We start from the raw sequence: 24383 nt of genomic DNA on the forward strand, positions 1-24383 counted from the left end.
CACTGTCATCTCAGACATACAGCCAAGCTTCTGAAATCTTTCTCTCACACAATTTAAGTTTCATAATCAGAACAAAAATACAATAAAAATACGCCTTACAAGAGTTTGACAAAATTACAGAGTTAGGATTTCTCAGGCCCTGAGCTACAAAGAACAAACAGATATTCATGGGTAAGATCTTTTCCACCAAACTTCACCCAAAAAGAAGGCAAACACCTTGGCAGTCCACAAAAAAAATGAATGATGTTTTAACGCTGTGGTTTGCTTCAGGAATCTGAGAGGACAAGAGATTAATCAGAAAGTACTCATTAGGCTGGGCGGTGGCTCACGCCTGTAATCCCAGCACTTTGGGAGGCTGAGGTGGGGGTATCACCTGATGTCGGGAGTTCAAGATCAGCCTGGCCAGTATGGTGAAACCCCATCTCTACTAAAAATACAAAAATTAGCCAGGCGTGGCAGTGCAGGCCTGTAATACCAGCTACTCGGGAGGTTGAGGCAGGAGAACTGCTGGAACCCGAGAGGTGGAGGTGGCAGTGAGCTGATATTCTGTCATTGGACTCCAGCCTGGAAGACAGAGTGAGACTGTCTCAAAAAAATTAAAAAAATAAAATAAAAATAATGAAAGTACTCATTAATGTAATCATTGTCTCAATATCAAATTAATATATTTGAGTCCCTTCCTCTCTGAAACATAGAATTAAGTGTCTACTGTGCTTCTCCACCATTGACATTGAGCAGAAAGCTAGGTCTGCATGATGTGTGTGTGTGTGTGTGTGTGTGCGCGCACGCGCGCACACGCGTGCACGTGCATGTATGTGTACGTGTGTATGCATGCGTGTATTTATGTCTGCATGTGCATGTACATGTGTGTACGTGTATGTACGTGCATGTGCATCATTGTGTGTGTGTGTATGTGTATGTGTGTGGATTTTTTTTTTTTTTGAGACAGTGTCACTCTGTTGCCCAGACTGGAGTGCAGTGGCACAATCTTCAGTTCACTGCAACCTCTGCCTCCGGAATTCAAGTGATTCTCTTGCCTCAGCCTCCCGAGATACTGGGATTACAGGCACATACCACACCATCACACCAGGCTAATTTTTTTTTTTTTTGGTAGAGATGGGGTTTCACCATATTGGCCAGGCTGGTCTCAAACTCCTGACCTCAAGTGATCTGCCTGCCTTGGCCTCCCAAAGTGCTGGGATTATAGACATGAGCCACTGTGTCCGGCCTGGATTTTTTTTTTTTTTAATTTTTCAGACAAAAATTTCACTTTGTTGGCCAAGCTGGCCTTTAATTCCTGGGCTCAAGGAATCCTCCCAGTAGCTGGAATTCCAGGGGCTTGCCACTGCACCAGCTCATACAGAACTTTTTAGTTTCTTCTCACTGTTCCTAGCTTATAACCCAACAGGACAGTAAACAGCACCCTGGAATTTGGAGTAATAAAATCTGAGCAATGTGCCTGATTTGAAGGAGCCAGAACCACCAGACAATGAGGATAATTGATTACCAGAGAAACAAGAGCAAGAAAAGCAACTGAAATAAATGCATGATGAATTTAAAAAAGAAAGGAGAAGGAGATAAGAAAGGACCGCAATCTAGAATAGCAGTTCTTCATGATAGGGTCAGGTTTCTCCGAGAATCTAATAAATACTACAGACCAGAAAATACATACATATGCACACACAATTTTTTTTTTTTTGCATAAAATTTCAGTGGGTGGGGCTGCGCATGACAGCTCACGCCTGTAATCCCAGCACTTTGGGAGGCCGAGATGGGTGGATCACCTGAGGTCGGATGTTTGAGACCAGCCTGACCAACATGGAGAAACTCTGTCTCTACTAAAAATACAAAATTAGCCAGGCGTGGTAGCACATTCCTGTAACCCCAGCTATTTAGGAGGCTGAAGCAGGAGAATCACTTGAACCCGGGAGGCGGAGGTTGTGATGAGCTGAGATCATGCCATTGTACTCCAGCCTGGGAAACAAGAGCAAAACTCTGTCTCAAAAAAAAAATTCAGTGGGTTCATTCATCCCAACTATGATCTCCTAGCCTTAGGACCTATCTGTTCTAGATGAAGAACTTCTCCCCTAGAGGGATGAATCTAGAATATCCTCCACTGGATGACAGGAAATGAGAAGAAAGGCCACCCTGTGGCCTTACAGCTCACAAACTGACCTACTGAATGACGGCCTCCAGTTTCATGATCACTTATTGGGACCCACTAGGTGCCTGTATTAGTCAGGGTTCTCCAGAGGGACAAAACTAATAGGATAGATGTAGACATGAAAGTGAGTTTATTAAGGAGAACTGACTCACACAGTCACAAGGTAAAGTCCCACAATAGCCCATCTGCAGTCTGAAGAGCAAGAAAGCCAATGGTGAATCCGCCTAAGCCCTCAATCCTCAAAAGCGGGGAAGCCGATGGTCAGCCTTCAGTCTGTGGCCAAAGGCCTGAGAGCTTCTGGCAAACTACTGGTGTAAGCCCAAGAGCCTAAAGAACTTGGAGTTTGACATTAGAGGGCAGGAAGCATCTGGCACGGGGGAAAGATGAAGGCAGGAAGACTCAGGAAGTCTGCTCTCTCTAACTTCTTCTGCCTGCTTCTATTCTGGCCGCACTGGCAGCTGATTAGATGGTGCCCACACAGACTGAGGGTGGGTCTGCCTCTCCCAGTTCACTGACTCAAATGTTCATCTCCTTTGGCAGCACCCTCACAGACACACCCAGGAACAACACTTTGCATCCTTTAAGGTGATCAAATTGACACTCAATATTAAGTATCACAGTGATCAATAGTATATGAGTTTCCCTAAGTGTTTCCATAACCATGTTATTATGAAAAAAAAAAATAGGGCTGCAAAAGCCCATCCATGATAGACTGGATAAAGAACATGTGGTACATATACACTATGGAATACTATGCAGCCATAAAAAAGAACAAGATCATGCCCTTTGCAGGGACATGGTGGAGCTGGAAGCTGTTATCCTTCATACACTAATGCAGAAACAGAAAAACAGATGCCACGTGTTCTCACTTGTAAGTAGGAGCTAAATGATGAGAACACATGGACACACAGAGGTGAACAACACACACTGGGGCCTTTTGAAGGGTGAAGGGTGGGAGGAGGGAGAGGATCAAGAAAAATAACTAACAGGGACTAGGCTTAATATCTGGGTGATGAAATAACCTATACAACAGACCCCCATGGCACAAGTGTACCCATGTAAGATATCTGCACTTGTACCCCTAAACTTAAAAGTTTTTTTAAAACCTGCCCAGGGATTTTTAAGGCTCCTTCCTGCCAGCAAGGTCAAGCCAGCCCCAACCAGCAGAAGCCAGCCCCCAGGGAGCATGAATTGGCACAACCACTTCGCAGAGCAATTTGGCAACATCTAGTGGGGCGGAGGATGCATACCGTATACAACTCAGCAGTTCCACTCCTGGGTACGTGCCCTAGAGAAACTCACTTGGGAGAAAGCAGGGACAGGGACAGTTTGCTTCAAAATAGCCCAAAGCCAGAAACAATCCAAATAGATAAATACATGGCAGCATACTCCTATCACAGAATACTATGCAGTCGTGAAAATGGACATATAAGAGCTATTTAATCACATTTATTTCATGTTGAATACAAAAGTCAGGTTAGAAGAACACATTTATAGAGGAATGTTAAGATTAAAAGCCAGTACCATGCACCATATATTTCTTTTTTCTTCTTTCCTTCCTTCTTTCCTCCTTCCTTCTTCCCTTCTCTTCTCCCCTCCCCCTCCTCCCTCCCCTCTCCCCTCTCCTCCCCTCCCTCTTCTTTCTTTCCCCCCCCCCCCCCCCCCCCCCCCCCCCCCCTTTCTCTCCCTCTCTCTCTTTCTCTCTTTCTTTCTTTCACAAGGTCTTACTTGATCACCCAGGCTGGAGTGCAGTGGTACAATCATGGCTCACTGCAGCCTTGACTTCCTGGGCTCAGGTGATCCTCCTACCTCAGCCTCCCGAATCGCTGGGACTACAGGCATACATCATCATGCCTAGGTAACTTATTGCATTTTTTTTATTTTTGGTATAGATGGAGTTTTTCCATGTTGCCCAGGATGGTCCTGGACTCAAGCAATCTTCCTGCCTTGGCCTCTCAAAGTGCTAGGATTACAAGTGTGAGCCACCACACCCAGCCTTTATTTCGTAGACCAAACCAAACCAAACCATTATTTTTTAGGGACAGGGTCTTGCTCTGTTGCCCAAGCTGGAGTGCAGTCACAGCTCACTGCAGTGTTGACCTTCTGGGCTCAAGTGAGCCTCCTGCCTCAGCCTCCTGAGTACTGGACTGCAGGAACACACCACCATGTCCAGCTAATTATTCTATTATATTGGATTTCATTTTGTAGAGATGGGGTTTCACTACACTGGCCAGGCTGGCCTCAAACTTCTGGCCTCAAGTAATCCTTCCATCTTTGCCTCCTAAATTGCTAGGATTCCAGGTGTGAGCCACCATTCCCAGCCCATCTATTTCTTATCTACACAGGTAGTCAAATTGTAAGCTATTCTCATTCTGACGCTGTTCTGGACACATTTTTAAGTGTAAAATATGTAGTATAAAGTATAAATATGTACATGGAAACAATAAACATAAAATTCAGGAAAGTGCCTCTGGATGGGAGAGAGAAAGGAGTGGGTCTAGGGAGGGAGAAAACAGGGATTAGAAAGGTTTTACTTTGCTAGGCGTGGTGGCTCACGCCTGTAATCCCAGCACTTTGGGAGGCCGAGGCAGGTGGATCACTTGAGGTCAGGAGGTCGAGAACAGCTTAGCCAACATGGCGTAAACCCATCTCTACCAATAATATAAAAATTAGGCAGGTGTTGTGGCACACCCTGTAATCCAAGCTACTTGGGAGGCCGAGGTAGGACAATCACTTGAACTCAGGACGCAGAGGGTGCAGTGAGCTGAGACTGCACCACTGCACTCCAGCTTGGGCAACAGAGGGGGACTCTGTCAGAAGGAAAGGAAAGGGAAAGGGGGAAAGGGAGGAAAGAAAAAAGAAAAGTTTTGTTTTGATGGCGGGTTACTCCATTACCTCTCTACCCTCAATTCTCCGCATTCTTCTGGTCACCTTCTCTAGCCACACGGACCTTCTTGCTGTTGAGCAAACATGCCAGCTATAGTCCAGCCTCAGAGCCTTCGCACTGGCTGTTCCCTTTGCCTGACACTTTGTTCCAGCTATCCTCATGGCCCACTCACTCACCTCCCTTAGGTCTTCATCCAGATGTCATCTTCCCAGTGAAGCCTTCCCCGGCTTCCAGCACCCCTGACCCCTGCCTACAACACATCCCTTCCCGCCCCCACTTTATTTTTTCTCTGTACCCCTCACTGCCATCTGACACACTAGATTCATTCATCAATTTTGTCCATCTCCATCACTAGGCTGTCAGCTCCATGAGAACAGGGGATTTTTCTATTTCATTCACTGCTGTGTCCCAGAGCCTAGAACAGGACCTGGCACATAGAAGCGTTCGATAAACAGTCACTGAATAAACGACTATGTACACAGGTGCTACAGGTGTTTGCTCTCTTATTCTTTACTCGTTTTTGCATGAGATCTTGCTAGGCTGGCCAGGATGGTCTCAAACTCCTAGAATCAGGCAATCTCCTTCTTCAGCCTCCCGAGTAATTGGGGTTATAGGCGTGTGCCAACTGTACCCAGCTTTATACATTTTTAATTTTTATTTTGAGGAAATGTGGTTTTGCTACATTGCCCAGGCTGGTCTCAAACTCCTGGGCTCAAGCAATCCTCCCACCTTGGCCTCCCAAAGTGCTGGGAATACAGGCATGAACCACCCTGCCCAGCTTTACATTTTTTTTTTTAACAATAAAAACGTTAGCCACTAGGCTGTTTCCAGGTAAGTTTCCTGGTAGAGTGTAAGTGCCCAGCACCATAATATGTCCTTGGAATCCATCAAGGTTCCAAGCCACCGAACTGTGAGCACAACTAACAAAGATCCCTTGCCACACCCAAGCCCATGAGAGCTAGCCAAAAGTCCTTATAACAGGCCACAGACATCTGAAGGCCTCTACAGAAACATCTCAATGTGACACAGTTCCTTCTGTGAGAGGCAACGTTGCTCTGAAACAAATCTGCATTGTGACAGTCCAGCCAGCACAGCGTGGGTGCTGCAACCCATCACATCCGCCAAGAGAGACAGAACCTGGAGCAGCAACAAAACACGGAGAGCTATGATCCTGTAAATAATTATTATGAAAAAGGTGTCCCAGGGAAGAAGGGTCTTAAAATAGAAGGGCCCAGACTTAGCTCAGAGGAGAGCAGAGAGTGGGAAGGGGAGGAGCCAGCCATTGGTACCAGACAGTAATGTCCGTACTGGAATCTAATAGAAGTCTTTATGGTCCCTGACAGAGACTGGTGGGTCATTCTCCAAATCCATTTCCCTTTTCTTCTAAGCACAATCTGATACTTCCCAGCTTCCCTTGCAGTGATGTGTGGTCATGTGACCAAGTTCTGGCCAATAGGATATGAATGGAACAGGTATGAGCCACACCCCTTCCAACCTCATAAACGTTCCCAAGTATCACCTTCTATGCTCATTTCCTGGTTTGATACAGACAAGCATGGAGTTACTGGATGCTGTGGGCTGACAATGAAGAGCCATAATATGGCAAGGGCCAGGGTCCCTCAGTCATTGGAGGAGATCAGCCTGCCAACTAGGAACAATTATTTTGGACTTTTTTTTTTTTTGGACTTTTTTTTTTTTTGAGATGGGGTCTTGCTCCCAGCACTTTGGGAGGCCAAGGTGGGAGGACTACTTGAGCCCAGAAGCTCTTGCCCAGGCTGGAGTTCAGTGGTATTATCATAACTCACTGTACCCTCCAACTCCTGGGCTCAAGCAATTCTCCCAGGTATGTACCACCATGCCTAGCTAATTTTTATTTTATGTTTTAGGGATGGGAGTCTCACTGTGTTGCCCAGGCTGGTCCTGAACTCCTGGGCTCAAGTGATCCTCCCACCTCAGCCTCCTAAAGTGCTGAGATTTTAGACATGCACCACCAAACCCAGCTCAGTTTTTAATTTTCTATGAGTGAGAAATAAACTTCTGCTGTGTTTAAGTCATTTCCTAGCTTTTAATCTTTTGTTATACCAGCAAGTGCTACCTCATACAGGGTGCTTAGAGGAAAGTGTATACACATTTCAACCATGGTTCATCATATGTGGATCTGAAAACTCCTTGAAGACAGTGACTGTACCTTATTTAGCTTGGTTTTCTCCTTCGTCACAACCACAATCCCTTGTACCCAGATATTTTCAAAAAACATTCACCAACTTGAAATAAAGGCAAGATATCCTCAAGCAAAGAAAGAGACCCATGCATTTAAGACCTTGAGTTCTGGAACACATAATCTCCTGTTCATATCCCAATTCCATCACTGACTTGCTGGGTGGCCTTAAGCAAGTTACACTCTGAGTTTCCGATTCCACAGTGGTCAGATGGGAATATTAATATTTCCTAATTCATTGGGTTGTTGCAGGGATTAAATTAGAGACTGCCCATAAAGCACTCTGGAAGCAGCCAACTATAATGAGCTATTATTTTAATTGTAACAGAAAGCATCTGCTGTAATACACAGCTGAAATATGGATGTGGGGGGTTGGCAGAAAGGAATCAGGTGCATAATGAGGGGAGGGAGAACACAAGAGCTCAGCCTTCTCGAGCCTGGCCTGGACCACACCAACCAAAAGCCTCATAATCCTTCAGCTAGTTAAATCTCAAGAGTACGGCATGCGCCACTTACCCCGTTAGCACCACCACAAAGTCCATGACGTTCCAGCCATTCCTCAAGTAGGAGCCTTTGTGGAAGGCAAACCCAAGGGCAATGATTTTAATTCCAGCCTCGAAACAAAAAATCCCAATGAAGTATGGTTCTGTATCATCCTGGAAGGGAGAGAAGGCAAGGTCAGCATCTTGGGCTGGGCAGATGTTGGCAAGACCAGGGAACCAGCCCACCTAGAAATCAGTACCCAGCACCCTCTTGCTTCCGCTGACCCTCCTCCACTCACTACCCCTCACTGCCTTTTGTAGAGTTCTCTTGTCCAAAGCATTTTGGAAGCAAAGCTAACGCTCAGAGAAGACATCTTCCTCCTTCATTCCTTCTGGGCCAACCTCACATGCCACTTTACCAAGTAGAATCATTTGCTTGCACCTGCCTTAGTCAATATGACAGCTACAGGTCACATGTGGCTATTTCAATTAAAATTAATTTAAATGCAATAAAATAAAAAAAATGCAGTTCTGCAGTCACACTGGCTACATTTCAAGTGGCAATCATATTGGACAGGGTAGACGGAGAACATTTCTGTGACTGCAGAAAGTTCCAATGGAAGCATTGGTTTAGAGGATTTATTTGTCACATGCAGCATTCAAGGATTTGAGGGTGGAGATTTTGCATTGACCCCACTGCTAAATCTGACCCCTTAGGATGGTTCTCAGCTAGTATATACCAACACAGCCATTCAGACTGTTACAGGGTTGGAACAGGACTTTTGTACTGGCTGGTAAGTGGCCGATGTCTTCACCATCTCACCATCAGTTCTTCTGCAGAACCTCCAGCTGGTTCTGGCTTCCAGCTGATAACGTATCATATTTGAAATTAAGCTATAAGCTCTGCTCCATCAGAGCCCCTATGTGGACGTTTTCCCATCTGTTACAGCAATGTTTCTCGAGCTTCAATCATTTCATTCTGCCTAAATGATTTTTTTCCACATCAGCTTGCCACTGGTATTTCTATTAGCTTACCAGTCTTTCAATGGACTCTTTTTATTTAGCCTTATTTTAAATGAAAACAAAAAAGTCTAAAATCATAGGTTTGCTAGGCTAGTTACAGTTTTTAGAAGACTGTGACACTGTGGAATATGTGTTTGGTCTTTGACACTGTTTCCTGACGTATAGCTCCTACAGTCCTGGGGATCTCCAAAGGGATGACTTTTTGTAGGTAACGATTGACTTGTGGCTGGCAGCTTCTAGGTAGCTTCAGGATGGAGGCTGGTCACGGGGAAAACCCAGGCATGATTAGAGGGTTGGGATTTTCAGCCCCACCCTGCAACCTCTGGGAGAGAGATGGGCTGAAAGTCAAGTTGATTACCAATGGTTAACGATTTAATCAATCATGCTTATGTAATGAGGCCTCCATAAAACCCCAAAAAGGCCAGGATTCAGAGGGCTTCTGGATAGCTGAACATATGGAGGTTCCTTGAGGGTGGTGCACCTGGGGGAGGGCATGGAAAAATCCTTTTGGGGTTTCTTCCTCCCCCTCTCCCCCTTTTTTAAAAAAGATATTGCCAAAACAATCATGGAAATTTGAAAACTGACTGGGTCTTAGATGACTCTGAGGAACCACAGCTCATTGTGCTGGGTGTGATAACATCACTGTGTCTACGTAAGAAAAAAAAAATCATGTTTTTTATTTTTTTAAGATGGCTTGCTCATTGCCCAGGCTGGAGTACAGTGGCATGATCACAGCTCACTACAGCCTCCACCTCCCGGTTTCAAGTGATTCTCCTGCCTCAGCCTCCCAAGTAGCTGGGATTACAGGTGCTCACCACTACGCCCGGCTAATTTTTGTATTTTTAGTAGAGACGGGGTTTTACCATATCGGCGAGGCTGACCTCGAACACCTAACCTCGAATGATTTGTCTGCCTCAGCCTCCCAAAGTGCTGGGATTACAGGTTTGAGCCACTGCGCCCTGCCAGAAAACATCCATGTTTTTAGTGACACAGACTTAAGTATGCGTGGTGAATTGATGTGCCTGAAAACACTTCTACCAAAAAAAGGCAAGGAAAGGAAAAGGACAGAAGAAATTGAATCTGGGGGACGGGTTCATGGGGGTACTCACTGTACTGTGTTATCACTCTTTTGGGGTGTAGTCAACATTTTTCAAGGGAATCTTGTTTGGAATAGGATTTTTTCAGGGACCATGTGACCACCTGTCACCTGTGTCTCTCCCTGCTGACACCAGATCCGCTGGGTGGTGACGGAGTGGGGCAGGCAGGGAGGGTGTTTTCCCTGCCCTCTATCATTGGTGGTCATGACATTGACTGCACACAGCAGCTGATGCCTGTAATCCCAACACTTTGGGAGGCTGAGGTGGGAGGATGGCTTGAGCCCAGGAGTTTGAGACCAGCCTAAGGAACCTAGTGAGACCCCCATCGCTACAGAAAAGATAAAAATAAGAAAATCAGCTGGGCGTGGTAGTGTCTGTAGTCCCCGCTACTCAGGAGGCTGTGGTGGGAGGATGGCTTGAGCCCAGGAGGTGGAGGCTGCAGTGAGCTACGATCAAGCCACAGAACTCCAGCCTGGGTGGCAGAGCGAGACTCTGCTTTGAGAAAAAATAAAAAAGAAATTTAGGCTTCCCATGACCTGGCTCTGGGCTCCAGGACTGAGAGCCTCCTCTGTGCCCTGCTCTACCCCCCCGCAAACATCAATGGCCTGCTAGAGCTAAGGAGAAGTCCCCAAGACAAGACATCACTCACCAGCCGTTCAGACATCGGGGTCTTGTCGTCATCAGGCAGATGCTGCTCCAGTGCGAGAACGATGCAATTCGCTATGATGGTGGCTAAAATCATGTATTCAAAGGGAGTATCGAGGAATTAAGGAATAACCTTGTTTGAAGAAAAAAAGGGTGTGTGGAGGTGCTCCCACCCCCACTGACCCCAGTGGAAACATCTTAAGCCCTCCAGATCCTCCCAACCCACATGAGCACAGGCGGAATTATTCAGTTCTCCTGTCCAGAGTAAATCCCTGCAGATCTCAAACCCAGAGCAGGTGACATCTAAAGGGAACTGTGGATATTCTGCTTCTATCTCACCTGCAATATTCATTGTACACATATTTACTCAGTACCTGCTGTGTGCCGGACTCTCATCTGGGCTAGGACACAGCTGAGAGCAAAGCAGACAAGAGAAGCTTCCTCCTGCTTCCTAGAGGAGACGCAAATAAATAACTACATCATGTATACTACGTGATGTATATATCATGTTATACCTGCATATGCCATGTTACATAGTTCATCACATATTCTATGTATGTAGGGAGATGGTGACGGGTACAGACAGTGGAAGGGGTCAGGGCTGCAATTTAAAAGATAGTGGCAGAGCACGGCATGATGGCAGATACCCGTGGTCCCAGCTACTTGGGAGGCTGAGGTGAGAGAATTGCTTGAGCTGAGGAGGTCAAGCCTGCAGTGGGCAATGACTGTACCACTACATTCTAGCCTGGGTGACAGAAGGAGGTCCTGTCTCAATCAATCAAGCAATCAATGATAAATTAAAAATAGATAAATAGAGGCCAAGGCAGGTGGATCGCTTGAGGTCAGGACTTCGAGACCAGCCTGGCCAACATGGTAAAACCCTGTCTCTAAGAAAAATACAAAAATTAGCCCAGCATGGTGGTGCACACTTGTAGTCCCAGCTACTTGGGAGGCTGAGGCAGGAAAACCCCTTGAACCTGGGAGATGGAGGTTGCAGTGAGCTGAGATCACACCACTGCACTCCAGCCTGAGCAACACAGTGAGACTCCATCTCAAAAATAATTAAAATAATAAATAAAACACTGTGATCAGATTTGACACCTAATGCATGAGCCACAGAATAAAACAGATACACTGGGCTTCATCAACATTTAAACATTTCGTGCCTCAAAGAACATTATCAAGAAAGTTAACAGACAAGTAACAGAATGGGAGCAGCTCTTTGCAAATCATGTATCTGATAAGGGTCTAGTACCGGGAATATATAAAGAACATGTACAACACAACAACAGAAACATCACCCAATTGAAAGTGGTGAATAGACATTTCTCCAAAGAAGATAGTCAAATGGCCTGTAAGTAGATGAGTGTATTAGTGATCAGGGAAATGCAAATAAAACTCCAATGGGATACTGCTTCACACCCACTAGGATGGCTAGAATTTAAAACAACAAACAAACAAGCGTTGGTGAACATGTGAAGAAACTGCAACTCTCATGCTGGGGGGAATATAAAAGAGTGTAGCTGGCCAGGGGCAGTGGCTCATGCCTGTAATCTCAGCACTTTGGCAGGCCAAGGTAGGAGGGTTACTTGAGCCCAGGAGTCCAACACCAGCATAGGCAACAAAGTGAGACTCTGTCTCTACAAAAATTACAAAAAATTAGCTGGGCACGGTGGTGCAGGCCTGTAGTGCCAGCTACTTGGGAGGCTGAGGTGAGAGGACTGCTTGAGCCTCAGGAGGCTGAGGCTGCAGTGAGCCATGACCGCACCACTGCACTCCAGCCTGGGCAACGGGAGTGAGACCTTGTCTCAAAACACGACCACCACCACCAGCAACAACAAAACACCGGGGCAACTGCTGCAGAAAACTGTTTGTTGGTTTCTCAAAAAGTGAAGCACAGAATTACCATGTGACACAGTAACTCCACTCCAGAGTATAAACACAAAAGGATTATAAGACAGGGACTCCAACCAACAGAAATGTTCACAGCAGCACTAGTCACAACAGCTGAAAGGTAAAACAACTTAAATTTCATCAATGGATAGATAAACAATACGTGGTTTACCTACAGAATGGAATAGTATTCAGCCATAAAAATGAATGAAGTACTGATACATGTTACAACAGGAATGAGCCTTGGAACATTATGCCAAGTGAAAGGAGCTAGACATAAAAGACCATGTATTGTATAATTCCATGTATGTAAAATGTCTGGAACAGGCAAATCCAGAGACAGACAGCAGATTCGTGGTTCCTGGGGAATAGGAAGGGAAATGGGAATTACTGCTTAATGTTTTAGAACTAGATAAAGGTGACAGTTACACAACAATGTGAATGTACTAAATACCTGTCTTTCTTTTCATTCTTTTTTAAAAGAAACAGGATCTTGCTCTGTCACCCAGGCTGGAGTACACCAGCATGATCATAGCTCACTGCAGCCTTGAATTCCGAGGCTCATACGATCCTCCTGCCTCAGCCTCCTTAGTAGCTGGGACTACAGGCGCACACCACCATGTGTGCCTATTTTTTTTTTTTTTAAGAGACAGAGTCTTACTTTGATGCCCAGGCTGGTCTTGAACTCCTGGGCTCAAGTGATCTTCCTGCCTCAGCCTCCCAAAGTGCTGGGATTGCAGCCATGAGCCACTGTGCCCAGCCCTAAATGCCATTTTAAAATGGTTGTGTTATATGAATTTTACCTCAATAAAAAAAAAAAAAATACAGCGGTCAGAGCGGACCTCTGAGAATCTGCTCTTTCAAGTCAGGGGCGGGGTCGTCCACGTGCTTATCCCTAGACACTCCATTTGCACTCTCTCCAGTCTGCCCAGGCAACCTCCTCCCTGCATCCTGGGAACTCTCATCTGGGTTGAGGAGGCCTCCGGCCCTCGTGTCCACCGGATGATCTGCAGGGCGGGTGGGGAGGATCTATCTTATTTATTTCATATTAGCTCCCGGACTGCTGATCAGCTGGTGAATGGGAAAGTCCCCTGTCCCCCTGCCAGGCTCCTCAGAAGTGTCCCACGCCAACGGGCTCTGTATACGGATCTGGCAATCTCTGAGAAGGACGTGTAGACACTGGAGAAGCGGCTGCTTGAGTGAAAAGGCCACAGGGTGTTGGTTACCCCGGAGCAACCTCGGCACTAGGTTTGGGGCTGAATCATTCTCCTTGGCGGGGCTGTCTGGGCACTGTGGCACATTCAACAGTATCCCCAGCCTCTGCGTGTTAGATGCCAGTAGCATCCCCTCCTGTCCAGTGATGACAACCTCACGTGGTCTCTAAGCCCTGCTGAGTGTCCCCTGGGGGCACTGAAATTCCGTGTTCTGTAGAGATATCAATCAGTGTGTCTTGAGCAACTTGACCATGTTAAACCTCTCCCCTCCTCCTAGCTCTATCCTTTGGAAAATTAACTGCTTTCAGTCTCCCCTTCTGCCTTGGAGTTAGGTTTGGTATTTTGGAGGTGCCATAGGGCCATCCCTCCCAGGCTAGAGGGAGAGCGAAACCCACTTTCCAGCTGGGAAAACAGAGTCTAAAACAGAAACCTCCTCAGTAAAAGTCTCGGAAAGGCAGGAAAACCAGGCTTCCTTTTGTCACCAGCTTCAGCCTTTGCCTCCAGCTGAAAGCAGCTGAAGGCAAGCTCCAAGCACAGTCTGAAAAGCAAAATTTGAGACTCAGGGCAATTTGGAGAGCCAACAAAAGCCGGCCTTGCCGACGATATTCTCTGATTGGCTTTCTGCCTCCGAGCTGACAGGCATTAGGAGCCCAGAGAACAAAGCTGGGCTGTGTTGCACAAATACTCCACTCTGCCTCACCCTGCAGCCCGGAAAATAAGAGACAATATTTGTACACAGAGCAGAAATGCCAAGCCCTTCCCCGGTCTCCTCTCGCTGTGATTTGAAGCTGACTTCGCTTCATCTCCCTGCCAAGTCAACCTCCTTACATGCGCTTCTTCCATCCCACTCCTCCGGTCCCCTGGCCTCCTGCCCCTCAATGGCAGGGATGTGACTTCCTTTGCATCAGCTCTGGCACTGAAGGTTCCAGGAAGAGTCCCAGAAGGCCAGCATGCAGCACGCAGCACTTCTATGGGCTGCATTATCAGGGTTTCAATTGGCCAGTATCACCTGGATTTCAGACCCAGGGCCCTCGGTGTAACAATGAAGCCTTATCATGTAGGCAAAAAGAAAGAGGCTCTTCTCTCCCAACCTGCTTCATTTTACTTCTTGTCAAATACAGATACTCACACTGCTTCTCCAACATCGTTCCCTTCTCCCTCTGTGCACCCACACCCCGGCAAATGTCCACAGACATGTCCCAAATGGAAATCTGCAGCAATGACCTTAGACCCTTGCTACTCAAAGCGTGGTCCCAGAACCAGCACCTTTTCTGTTAGGAAGGCAGCCTCAGGCCCTGCTTCCACCTGCTGAGTCAGAATCTGCATTTTAAAAGATCGCCAGGGGATCTGTGTGCGCAGGGAAGTTTAGGAAGTGCTAAGTGCCTCTATTTCAGGGGTAGGAGGAGGAGCTCAGGTAATTACGGTTTTGAGTCATCCAGAAAGAGGTGGGGGTTCCTCTTTCTCCTCCAAGCTTTCTCCTCCAAGTTCTGACCCCAGGAGGAGAATTTAAGAGCCCTGGGTACCAGCTTTCTGCTCCCACTTGGGAAAAGAGCCTGAGAAGAAACCCAAGGTTTTGAGGAAGTAAGAGCAATGCTGGAATGAGACAAAAGCAGAGAAGAAAATGTCAGCTAAATGCATGTGGAAGTATTCAAAGCCTTCCCATGGATCCCATTGCACTCAAAAGCAAAAACAAAGTCCTCCCAGCACTAGCAAGGTGCATGGCCTGCTTCCGTTACTTCCCTCCTCTCATCTCCCCTTTAGTCACTCAGCTCCAGCCACACCAGCCTCTTGTTTATTCCCCAAATTCCCCAGGCACACTTCTACCCCAGGGCCTTTACACCTGCTGTTCATTCTCCTGGAATACTCTTTCCCCAGACATCCACATGAGTTCCTCCTTCACTTCCTTTAGGCCTTTCCTCAAAGGTCACATCCATCAGCTCCCTTGGCCTACTTATTTTGTTTTCCTTTCTTTAGTTCCGATCCCCAGTCAAGCATCTGCTATTTTTTCTTTCTTTATCTTGTTCCCTGTCTCTTCCACGAGACTGCACACTCTGTGTATGTGGGATTGTGTCTACCTTGTTCATTGCTTCATGCTCTGTGCCCAGGAGAGCATTCATTATATAGTTGATGCTAAAAAAAAAAAAAAACCCACCACCAACAACAACAAAACACTAGTGGAAGGGCCTGGCGCGGTGGCTCACGCCTGTAATGTCAGCACTTTGGGAGGCCGAGGTGGGTGGATCACCTGAGGCCAGGAGTTCAAGACCAGCCTGGCCAACATGGCGAAATCCCATCTCTACTAAAAATACAAAAATCAGCTGGGTGTGGTGGCAGACACCTGTAATTCCAGCTACTTGGGAGGCTGAGGCAGGAGAATAGCTTGAACCTGGGAGGTGGGGGTTGCAGTGAGCTGAGATCATGCCATTTTACTCCAGCCTGGGCAACAAGAGCGAAACTCCATCTCAAAACCAAACCAAGCCAAATCAAAACAAAAATCGCCAGTGGAGGAAATGAAGGTGGGGGGCCTAGGTCCTGCTGCCTACATCTTTCCCCTGACTTCATCTCAGGCCAAGTCTCAATGATCATGTTAAGAACACAATGAAACGTCCTGAAATATGCAATGATGTACTTGGTGCCCAGATGAAAGAAAGATGGGCCGCTGAGTTCATGGCATGGTAAGAGATGCCTCGCCCTAGGGCAGAAGTCAAAGGTTGCATTGGGTAGTCGAGCTGGGGGGAGGTAAGGCTTTCTCAGCCCAACCTTAAGTCATGCCTGATCCTCCCAATTTAGAAAGCCTGAGTTCTAACTCACAGCTGCGGTGAGCAATGCCTCTGTTAGCTGAGCTGAGCCTTTCTGCTCCCTGATTGGCTCTGAGAGAAAGCACCTGTGTCAGCGGGATCCAGAAAAATCAGCCATCCTAGGAGGCCAAAGGGGGGCGGGGGCTGAAAGAAGAGAAGCATCCCTGATGGGAGGAAAAGCTGGCTCCAGAAATGGCTCTCGGAAGTCAGAATAGCAGACAGCCCTGCAGGCAGGTGAGGAGACACAGAACTCTATACACAACGAAATTGATCAGGACCTGCAGAGGCCCCAGAGAGAGGCTGTATGTAACCCTGGAAAAGACTAACAATTCTGCATAGGAAAGAAGGAGGGCTTGCACCTGTGAACAGGACCTTGGTCTTGGGATTCATAACATCAAAGAAAATTCTCAAAGTGGGCATGGCTGACAGTTCCCACCCCTTAGCAAGACCTTTGTGGTGCACTCTCTCTGTGGTGCTCTTCACCCTTAGCTTATTTCAAACCTCCTGTGGTTGGTGTGAAAATCAAATCAGGTTTGTCAACTCATGATGACTGCGTCTCCACTACGGGGGCTGCTGATGAGTGGGTTCTAAGGAAACAGATGCTTGTAGCAGTCACCCAGGTCATTGGGCTTGTGGGAAGAAGCCAAGCAGACCTTATTTTCATGTTAGTTCCATGCTCATCACAATCACCAGGAAAAGAGTGGGGGATCCCAGGACCCTAGACGTATGGTTTAAGACATATTCCTTGCTCCACTAAACACATGCCCCAATTTAACTCTGCAACATGATAAGCTATTATGGGGCAATTAACAAGCATAGCAACCATAATTACAGCAGCCTTGTTTCCAAGTGCTCCTTTGGGTGGGTACTCTGGTAAGCACTTTGTTTCAGTTAATTCATTGCAACATTTCTACAAGGTGCATTCTGTGGTAAGCCCCATTTTCCAGATAAGAAAATTCAGACTTAGAGAGATTAAACACATTGCTCAAGGTCACAAAGGAGGTACTGGCAGAGCTGGGGCTCATACCCAGGTCTGCCCAACTCCACAGTTTATGCCTTTTGCTAGTTTGGAGTCAGGGTCTTGCTCTGTTGCCCAAGGTGACATGCAGTGACATGATCACAGCTCACTGCAGCCTTGACCTCCCAGGCTCCAGCCATCTGTCCACTTCAGCCTCCTGAGTAGCTGGGACTAGAGGTGCATGCCAGCATACCTGGCTAATTTTTAACATTTTTGTAGAGATGAGGGTCTCATCATGTTGCCCAGGCTGGTCTTGAACTCCTGGGCTCAAGCAATCCTCTTGCCTTGGCCTTTCAAAGTGCTGGGATTACAGGTATGGGCCACCGTGCCCAGCCCACAATCTATGCTTTTAAGCTGGTGGTTCACGAAGACCACTCAGGAGCTATCCTGGTTAGCAGGTGGATGGTTTTGCCTTCATTTAAAAAGTGGAGTGCAGGTGCACTTGAAGCCCTAACCGTATGGATTAGACCAAATGGGTTACACCCCACTCAAGTCCCAACCAATTGCCACAATTTAGCAAAGGCCAAACATTGAGTGCTAGTCCACACCCTCATAAGCTCATCTCAGGTAGGAATTATTCACTACTATTTCAACTTCCAGTAATCCACACAGTCTCCAGTTCTCAGACGTGAGCTTCAAACTCTTCAACACACAGTACTAACCAAAATGAAGCCCGGAAAAGATCTCTCCACCCGCTGATCAGCCTAAGACTCTCAGCAGGGATGGCGTGCTAGCAAGGGCAACCCTAGCGCTGCCCAGGATGTTTTCAGCACCACGGCCAGCGGCAAAGAGGCACACGTTTCATTTCGCTAGCAACCAGGGACAGGAAGCCCGGGGGAGAGAAAAACAAACCCAGCACCAACTATTAACACTCTCTGAGACACTGGCAAAGACCTACATTTCACATACAGGGTAGAGACGAAAAAGATTAATCATGTCATCAGGAAAATCAAATGAAGAGAAAATTAAAAACCGAATTATCAAGTAGGTTTGTGTGTCATTTGTTTTTTCATATTAACCAAGAAGATCCAACACTTTGGTTCTCAAATGAGAAATCTACTTCGGGCTGCTAAATGGTGCTTCTGCTTCGAAAATTGGCGATATCTGCATTAAAAAACAGTAGTGCAGAGGAGTTGAAAGGATTTGGGGATCAGACGTGGCTTTGACCTTAGGCAAGGCAGTTTTCTTCTATGAGCCTCAGTTTCATCATATATAAAACGGAGAAAATATCACCTACCTCATAGGTTGTGTGCAAATGGAATGAGTTGATATATAAAATAACAATAATCTATTACGGGGCCCTGCACATAGTAAGTGCTCAATAAACGTGGGTGTTTCATAGTTTACTTTGGTTCCTGTGATGACTGGAAAATTTAATGTGGGCTAAATGCAGTGGCTGATGCCTATCACCTCAGCCCTTGGGGAGGCCAAGGCAGAGGGTCACTTGAGGCCAGGAGTTTCAGGCCAACCTGCTCAACATAACTAGATCCTGTCTCTACAAAAATGCATTTAAAAATAAGAAAACTAGCCAGGCATGTTGGCACATGTCTGTGGTCCTAGCTACTCAAGAGACTGAGGCAGGAAGATTGCTTGAACCCCAGAGTTTGAGGCTGCAGTGAGCTGTGATCATACCATGGCACTGTGGTCTGGGCAACAGAGCAAGACCATATTTCTTAAAATAAATAAATAAATATCTTTTTAAAAAGCTTTTTAAGCTTTGGAAACTTAATGTGCCTATAAAAACACAGGATACAATTCATCTCACTATAATCATGCAATAAATGTTTTTTCTTCTTTAGATGGAGTCTTGCTCTGTCACCAGACGCCAGTGCAGTGGCACAATCTCAGCCCACTGCAACTTCCGCCTCCCCAATTCCAGCAATTCTCCTGCCTCAGCCTCCTGGGTAGCTGGGATTACAGGCATGTGCTACCAAGCCCAGCTAATTTTTGCATTTTTAGTAGAGACGGGGTTTTACCATGTTGGCCAGGATGGTCCTAATCTCTTGACCTCGTGATCTGCCTACCCCAGCCTCCCAGAGTGCTGGAATTACACGTGTGAGCCACTGCACCTGGTCTAAATGTTGATTACTTTATGACAATTGCTGCCAATAGTAAATAACTTTTCCTATTTTTTGCCCTTCTAGGTCTTACATCTACCATCATCATAGCTGAATAGACCTGTACTCTTAGCTACTAGGGAGGCTGAGGCAGGAGAATCCTCTAAAGCTGGGAGGTGAAGGCTGCAGTGAGCTATGACCACATCACTGCACTCCAGCCTGGGTGACAGAGTGAGATCCCATCTTTTAAAATGTTAATAATCTCACCATACAGCCTCATGCACTTGTGACAATTTTCCTGCAGGACAGATTCCAAGATGTGAAATTGCTAGGTGTCAGAGCGGATGCATATTGACTTTTTTTTTTTTTTTTTGAAACAGAGTCTTGCTCTGTCACCCAGGCTGGAGTGCAGTGGGGTGATCTCGGCTCACTGTGACCTCAACCTCCTGGGTTCAACAGATTCTCCTGTCTCTGTCTCCTGAGTAGCAGGGATTATAGGAACCTGCCACCACGCCTGGCTAATTGTTGTATTTTTAGTGAAGATAGGGTTTCACCATGTTGGCCAGGTAGGTCTCCCACTCCTGGTCTCAGGTGATCCACCTCGGCCTCCCAAAGTGCTGGGATTACAGGCACGAGCCACCATATCTAGGCCACATTCCATATTTTCTGCAGATTTACAGGGCTATAGTTTTTTAAAAATGAGATATGTGTGTGTGTGTGTGTGTGTGTGTGTACACACCTTCTGAAATTAAATCCATAATTTAAACGTATGAATTCCTCTGGGCCCAAAAGTATAAACATGGAAGAATTAATATGACTTATGGAAAACACACAAATACACAAAAGCAAAATAAAGATCTCCTAATGAAAACACAAAGAGAAAAAAACAAGCCAAGTGTTAAACAGAAAGTATCCATCAATTTCAGGCTCTCAGGGTCTGGGAAGAGGGTGAGGAATGAGGAAACTTTGGAGTCAGATTCCAAACAAGAACTGAAGACTTTCCCTCCCTGTTTCTTTTTTTTTTTTTTTTTCCAGGTCAGTAAAGTTCTCTAGGGACCTCTGAGCCGTGTGAGATCTCTGTCTCCCGATTCAATTTTCAAGCACTTTCCCTTATATGTTCATTCTGCCAAGGGGGAATCCTTTTCCTCTCTTGCAGGAGTGACATCTCTGTTCAGCGGTCAGTAAAAGCCTCCATTTCCCTGGCATCTCTCTATACATTCCATCTACTTCATGGTTTAAACTTAAACCTAGAGACCAGGCATGGTGGCTCACACCTGCAATCCCAGGACTTTGGGAGGCCAAGGCAGCCAGATCACTTGAGGTCAGGAGTTCGGGACCAGCCTAGCCAACATGGTGAAACCCTGTCTCTACTAAAAATACAAAAGTTAACTGGGCGTGGTGGTGCATGCCTATAATCCCAGCTACTCGGGAGGCTGAGGCAGAAGAATTGTTTGAACCCAGGAGGCGGAGGTTGCAGCAAGCTGAGATCGTGCCACGGCACTCCGGCCTGGGCAACAGAGCAAAACTCCATCTCAAAATTAGACAAACAAACAAACATAAACCTGAAAATTCCCTTCAGACCATCAACTCCAAGACCAAGGTGGGGCCACTGGCAGCCTCAAATTAGTTCCCAAGAACGAAAGGAAAACCCAGCTCTGGAAGATGTCCACCATCATGGCCCCCAGAAAACCCAGTCAGAAGGGCCCCAAGAAAGCAAAAGCAGCGAAGAAAGACCTTCCCAACCCAGATAAGGTGGAAAACATACCTAAGAAGCCAGGTGAGGTGAAGATGGCTCCCTCAAAAGCATATGCAGCCAGGAAGGCCCCCAAGAAAGTCAGCAAACACAAGAAGGTCCCCCTTAAACCAGCCAAGGCCATGAAAGTCCCTCCCAGTGCTGCTGGGCTCAATGGGAAGTCCAAGGTCAGAGGTAGCACCAGCAGCCAAGATCCTGAGATCCACAGGAGAACAGAAGCCTTTTAACATTTCGTAACCTCCAATTTCTCTGTGGAGAGACCATTGTCCAGCTGGTCCGTTGCTTCCTTGATCAAGAGAGGATGTCTCTACCTCTTCATCAATAACTGATGTCTCCTCCAAGCCACTCCAGCTATGCATGCTCAGAAGTTACACCAGCTACCCCCAAAATACCTCTTTCTAGCATCCTTCTCTTTAACCACCTCCAAGCTCATTAACTTCCTTAAATGGAAACCAACGTCCATCCCGTTGAGCCCGGCAACCCAGTGACCCCACCATTTCTCACGACATTCTCCTGCCTTGTCAACCTTATATGAATTGATTATATTGCACTTGCTTGCCTGCTTCCCTCCCGGAAAAAAAAATCCATCCCTGCATGAACTCAACTAGTTGCCTTTCCCAACCCGGGTAGTGGAACTTTCCTGAATGAGGTCCACTATCTGGGCTGATGACATTAAATTCGTGATGCTAAACCTCAAATGGGCATTTGAGAATCCCAGCATCCTATATAAGAGAAGACACCCGTGCATATTGGCATAATGGATGGGAATGACCCAATTTACAGAAATCAATATTCTTCCATCACTAAAACCTCCACCCTCGACTCCAAATTTCTCTCCAGCCACCAATCTATTTCTCTACTCCCCTTCATAAAGAGTTGCCTTCACGTGTTCCCTCCATGTCCTCATTGCACATTCTTTTTCTACTCTCCCCAGGCTGGCCTCTAGCTCTCATCACTCAATCAAAACTCTTCCCAAGAGGATTGCCAAAGACCTCCCAGGCTGCCAAATCCCAGGGCCATTCTTCTGTGCCCAGATTACTTGACCGTGCCCTTCTTAATGTTGTTCTAGTTTTCCTCCTACCCTCCTGGTCTCTACTTGTCAATCTTCCCTTTTTGCTCCTCCTTTTCTATCCAATCTCTAAATGTTGCTCTTCCCTGGGGCTCCAATCCTAGGTAACCGCCCTTTCTCTATCTCCACCCTCTTTCTAGAGCTTGCATGCATTTTGACGGATTTCATCATTCTCTTGTTGTCCTTTCTCCCTAAAATATTCACTCACTGCCCTGTTCGGTGTCCTGGTAAAGGCAGGGCTGATTTCTGTGATTGGATCACCCAAGCCCCCCAACTCTGCCCTTCACCATATTTTCTGCCTTCCAGGTAGGCTTGGCCAATGGGAGGCACCAGCAAGAGACTGGAGAGGAGGGGGAGTTGGGGCGCTTCTCCATTTGATTTCCTCCTTGCTACTCAGAGTGGCCTTAGCAACAGCTATATCACTCTGTGTCTTCTTAGAGCATCTCACAGGAGGGTCTATATTACTCTCCAGGGCAGTCATGACAAATTGCCACAGACTGGGTAGCTTAAGACAACAGGAATTTGTTCTCTCATCATCCTGGAGGCAAGGGTCTGAAATTAGGGGGTTAACAGGTTTGAGCTCCCTTCAAAGGCTCGAAGGGAGGGTCCTTCCTTGCCTCTTCCGGTTTTGGTGGCTCTACGTGTCTTTCAGCTTGTGGCCGCACCACTCCATTCTCTGCTTCCATCACCACTGACTTTCTCTCCTGTACCTGCTCATATCAAGGCACTTGCCATAGAATCTTGAGTCCACTGTTAATCCAGGATGATTAATCCCTCATCTCAGTGACATGTGCAAAGATCCTACTTTCAAATGAGGTCTCAGGTTCTGAGGATACAAATGCATCTGAATTTCTGGTGGACACGATTCAAAACCCTACAGTGTCCAAGGTCCAAACTCTTCCATTCCTTCCCTAATCCCATGTCTCTATTAACCTTTGTCATGAACTGTACCACCAGCTGCCGAGTAAGCAGCTCAGGTAAGGTTGCCTTAAGAGACCTTCCAGGTTCCTACGTCTTCCTCCCCCTCCAGCTGATGTATCATCAGACCCCACCAATTCTACTTCCAAAATTAGGCTTCGAATTCTCCTGCTCAGCATCGCCTCTACAGCAGCACCCAAGGTCAAGCCACTGTCCCTTCCCACAGAAACATCTACAATCTCAGTAGGCTCCAAAGTGGTCTACTGCCTGTCTTTCTGACCTCCATTTCATTCCCCAGACAGACGCCAGAGCATTATGCTAAGTGAAAGAAGCCAGACACAAAAGGTCACATATTGCATGAATTCATTTATATGGAAGAGCCAGTATAGGCAAATCCGTAGAAACAGAAAACAAATTTGTAGTTACCAGGAGTGGTGGAGGTTAGGGCGGATATGGGGAGGGAAGGATGAGGAGCAACTGCCTCACAGATACAGGACTTTTGGGAGGGGCGAGGATAAAATATTTGGCACTAGAAAGAGATGGAGATTGTACAATATCGTGAATGCACTGAATGCCGCTGAATTGCTTATTTAAAAATGGTTAACAATGTTGCATGAATTTCACGTCAATACAAAAACTACTTGATTGAGACAGGATCTCACTGTGTTGCCCAGGCTAGAGTGCAGGGGCACAATCATGGCCTACTGCAGCCTCGGTCTTTGGGGCTCCAGCAATCCTCCCACCTCAGCCTCCCGAGTAGCTGGGACTACTGGTATATACTACTACACCCAGCTAATTTTTAATTTTCATTTTTCTTTGTAGAGATGGGGTCTTCCTGTGTTGCCCAGGCTGGTCATGAACTCCTGGGCTCAAGTGATTCTCCTACTTCAGCCTCCCAAAGTGCAGGATTACAGGTGTGAGCCACCATACCCAGGTAAAAAATATATAGGCAGGCCGGGCATGGTGGCTCGTGCTTGTAATCATAGCACTTTGGGAGGCCGAGGCACGCTGATCACGAGGTCAGGAGTTGGAGACCATCCTGGCCAATACAGTGAAACCCCGTGTCTACTAAAAATACAAAAATTAGCTGGGCATGGTAGCGGGTGCCTGTAATCCCAGCTACTCAGGAGGTTGAGGCAGGAGAATC

At 46.7% G+C, this 24383-nt stretch overlaps 1 protein-coding gene across 1 annotated transcript in view; it reads right to left on the reverse strand.

Annotated features, from left to right (window-relative positions):
• CACNA1A (calcium voltage-gated channel subunit alpha1 A) overlaps positions 1 to 24383 on the reverse strand; it is a 421027-nt gene that overhangs the window by 242574 nt on the left and 154070 nt on the right. Inside the window, exons 4-5 of the mRNA XM_032265882.1 lie at positions 10521 to 10626; positions 7786 to 7925 (exon numbers count right to left, since the gene is read on the reverse strand). Of these exons, the coding sequence (XP_032121773.1) occupies positions 7786 to 7925; positions 10521 to 10626 (246 nt within the window). The remainder of the gene's footprint in view (positions 1 to 7785; positions 7926 to 10520; positions 10627 to 24383) is intronic.

The sequence above is a fragment of the Sapajus apella genome, unplaced genomic scaffold, assembly GCF_009761245.1.
Source record: "Sapajus apella isolate SASKATOON/1434 unplaced genomic scaffold, GSC_monkey_1.0 scaffold152, whole genome shotgun sequence".
In the NCBI taxonomy this organism is placed as follows: Eukaryota; Metazoa; Chordata; class Mammalia; order Primates; family Cebidae; genus Sapajus; species Sapajus apella.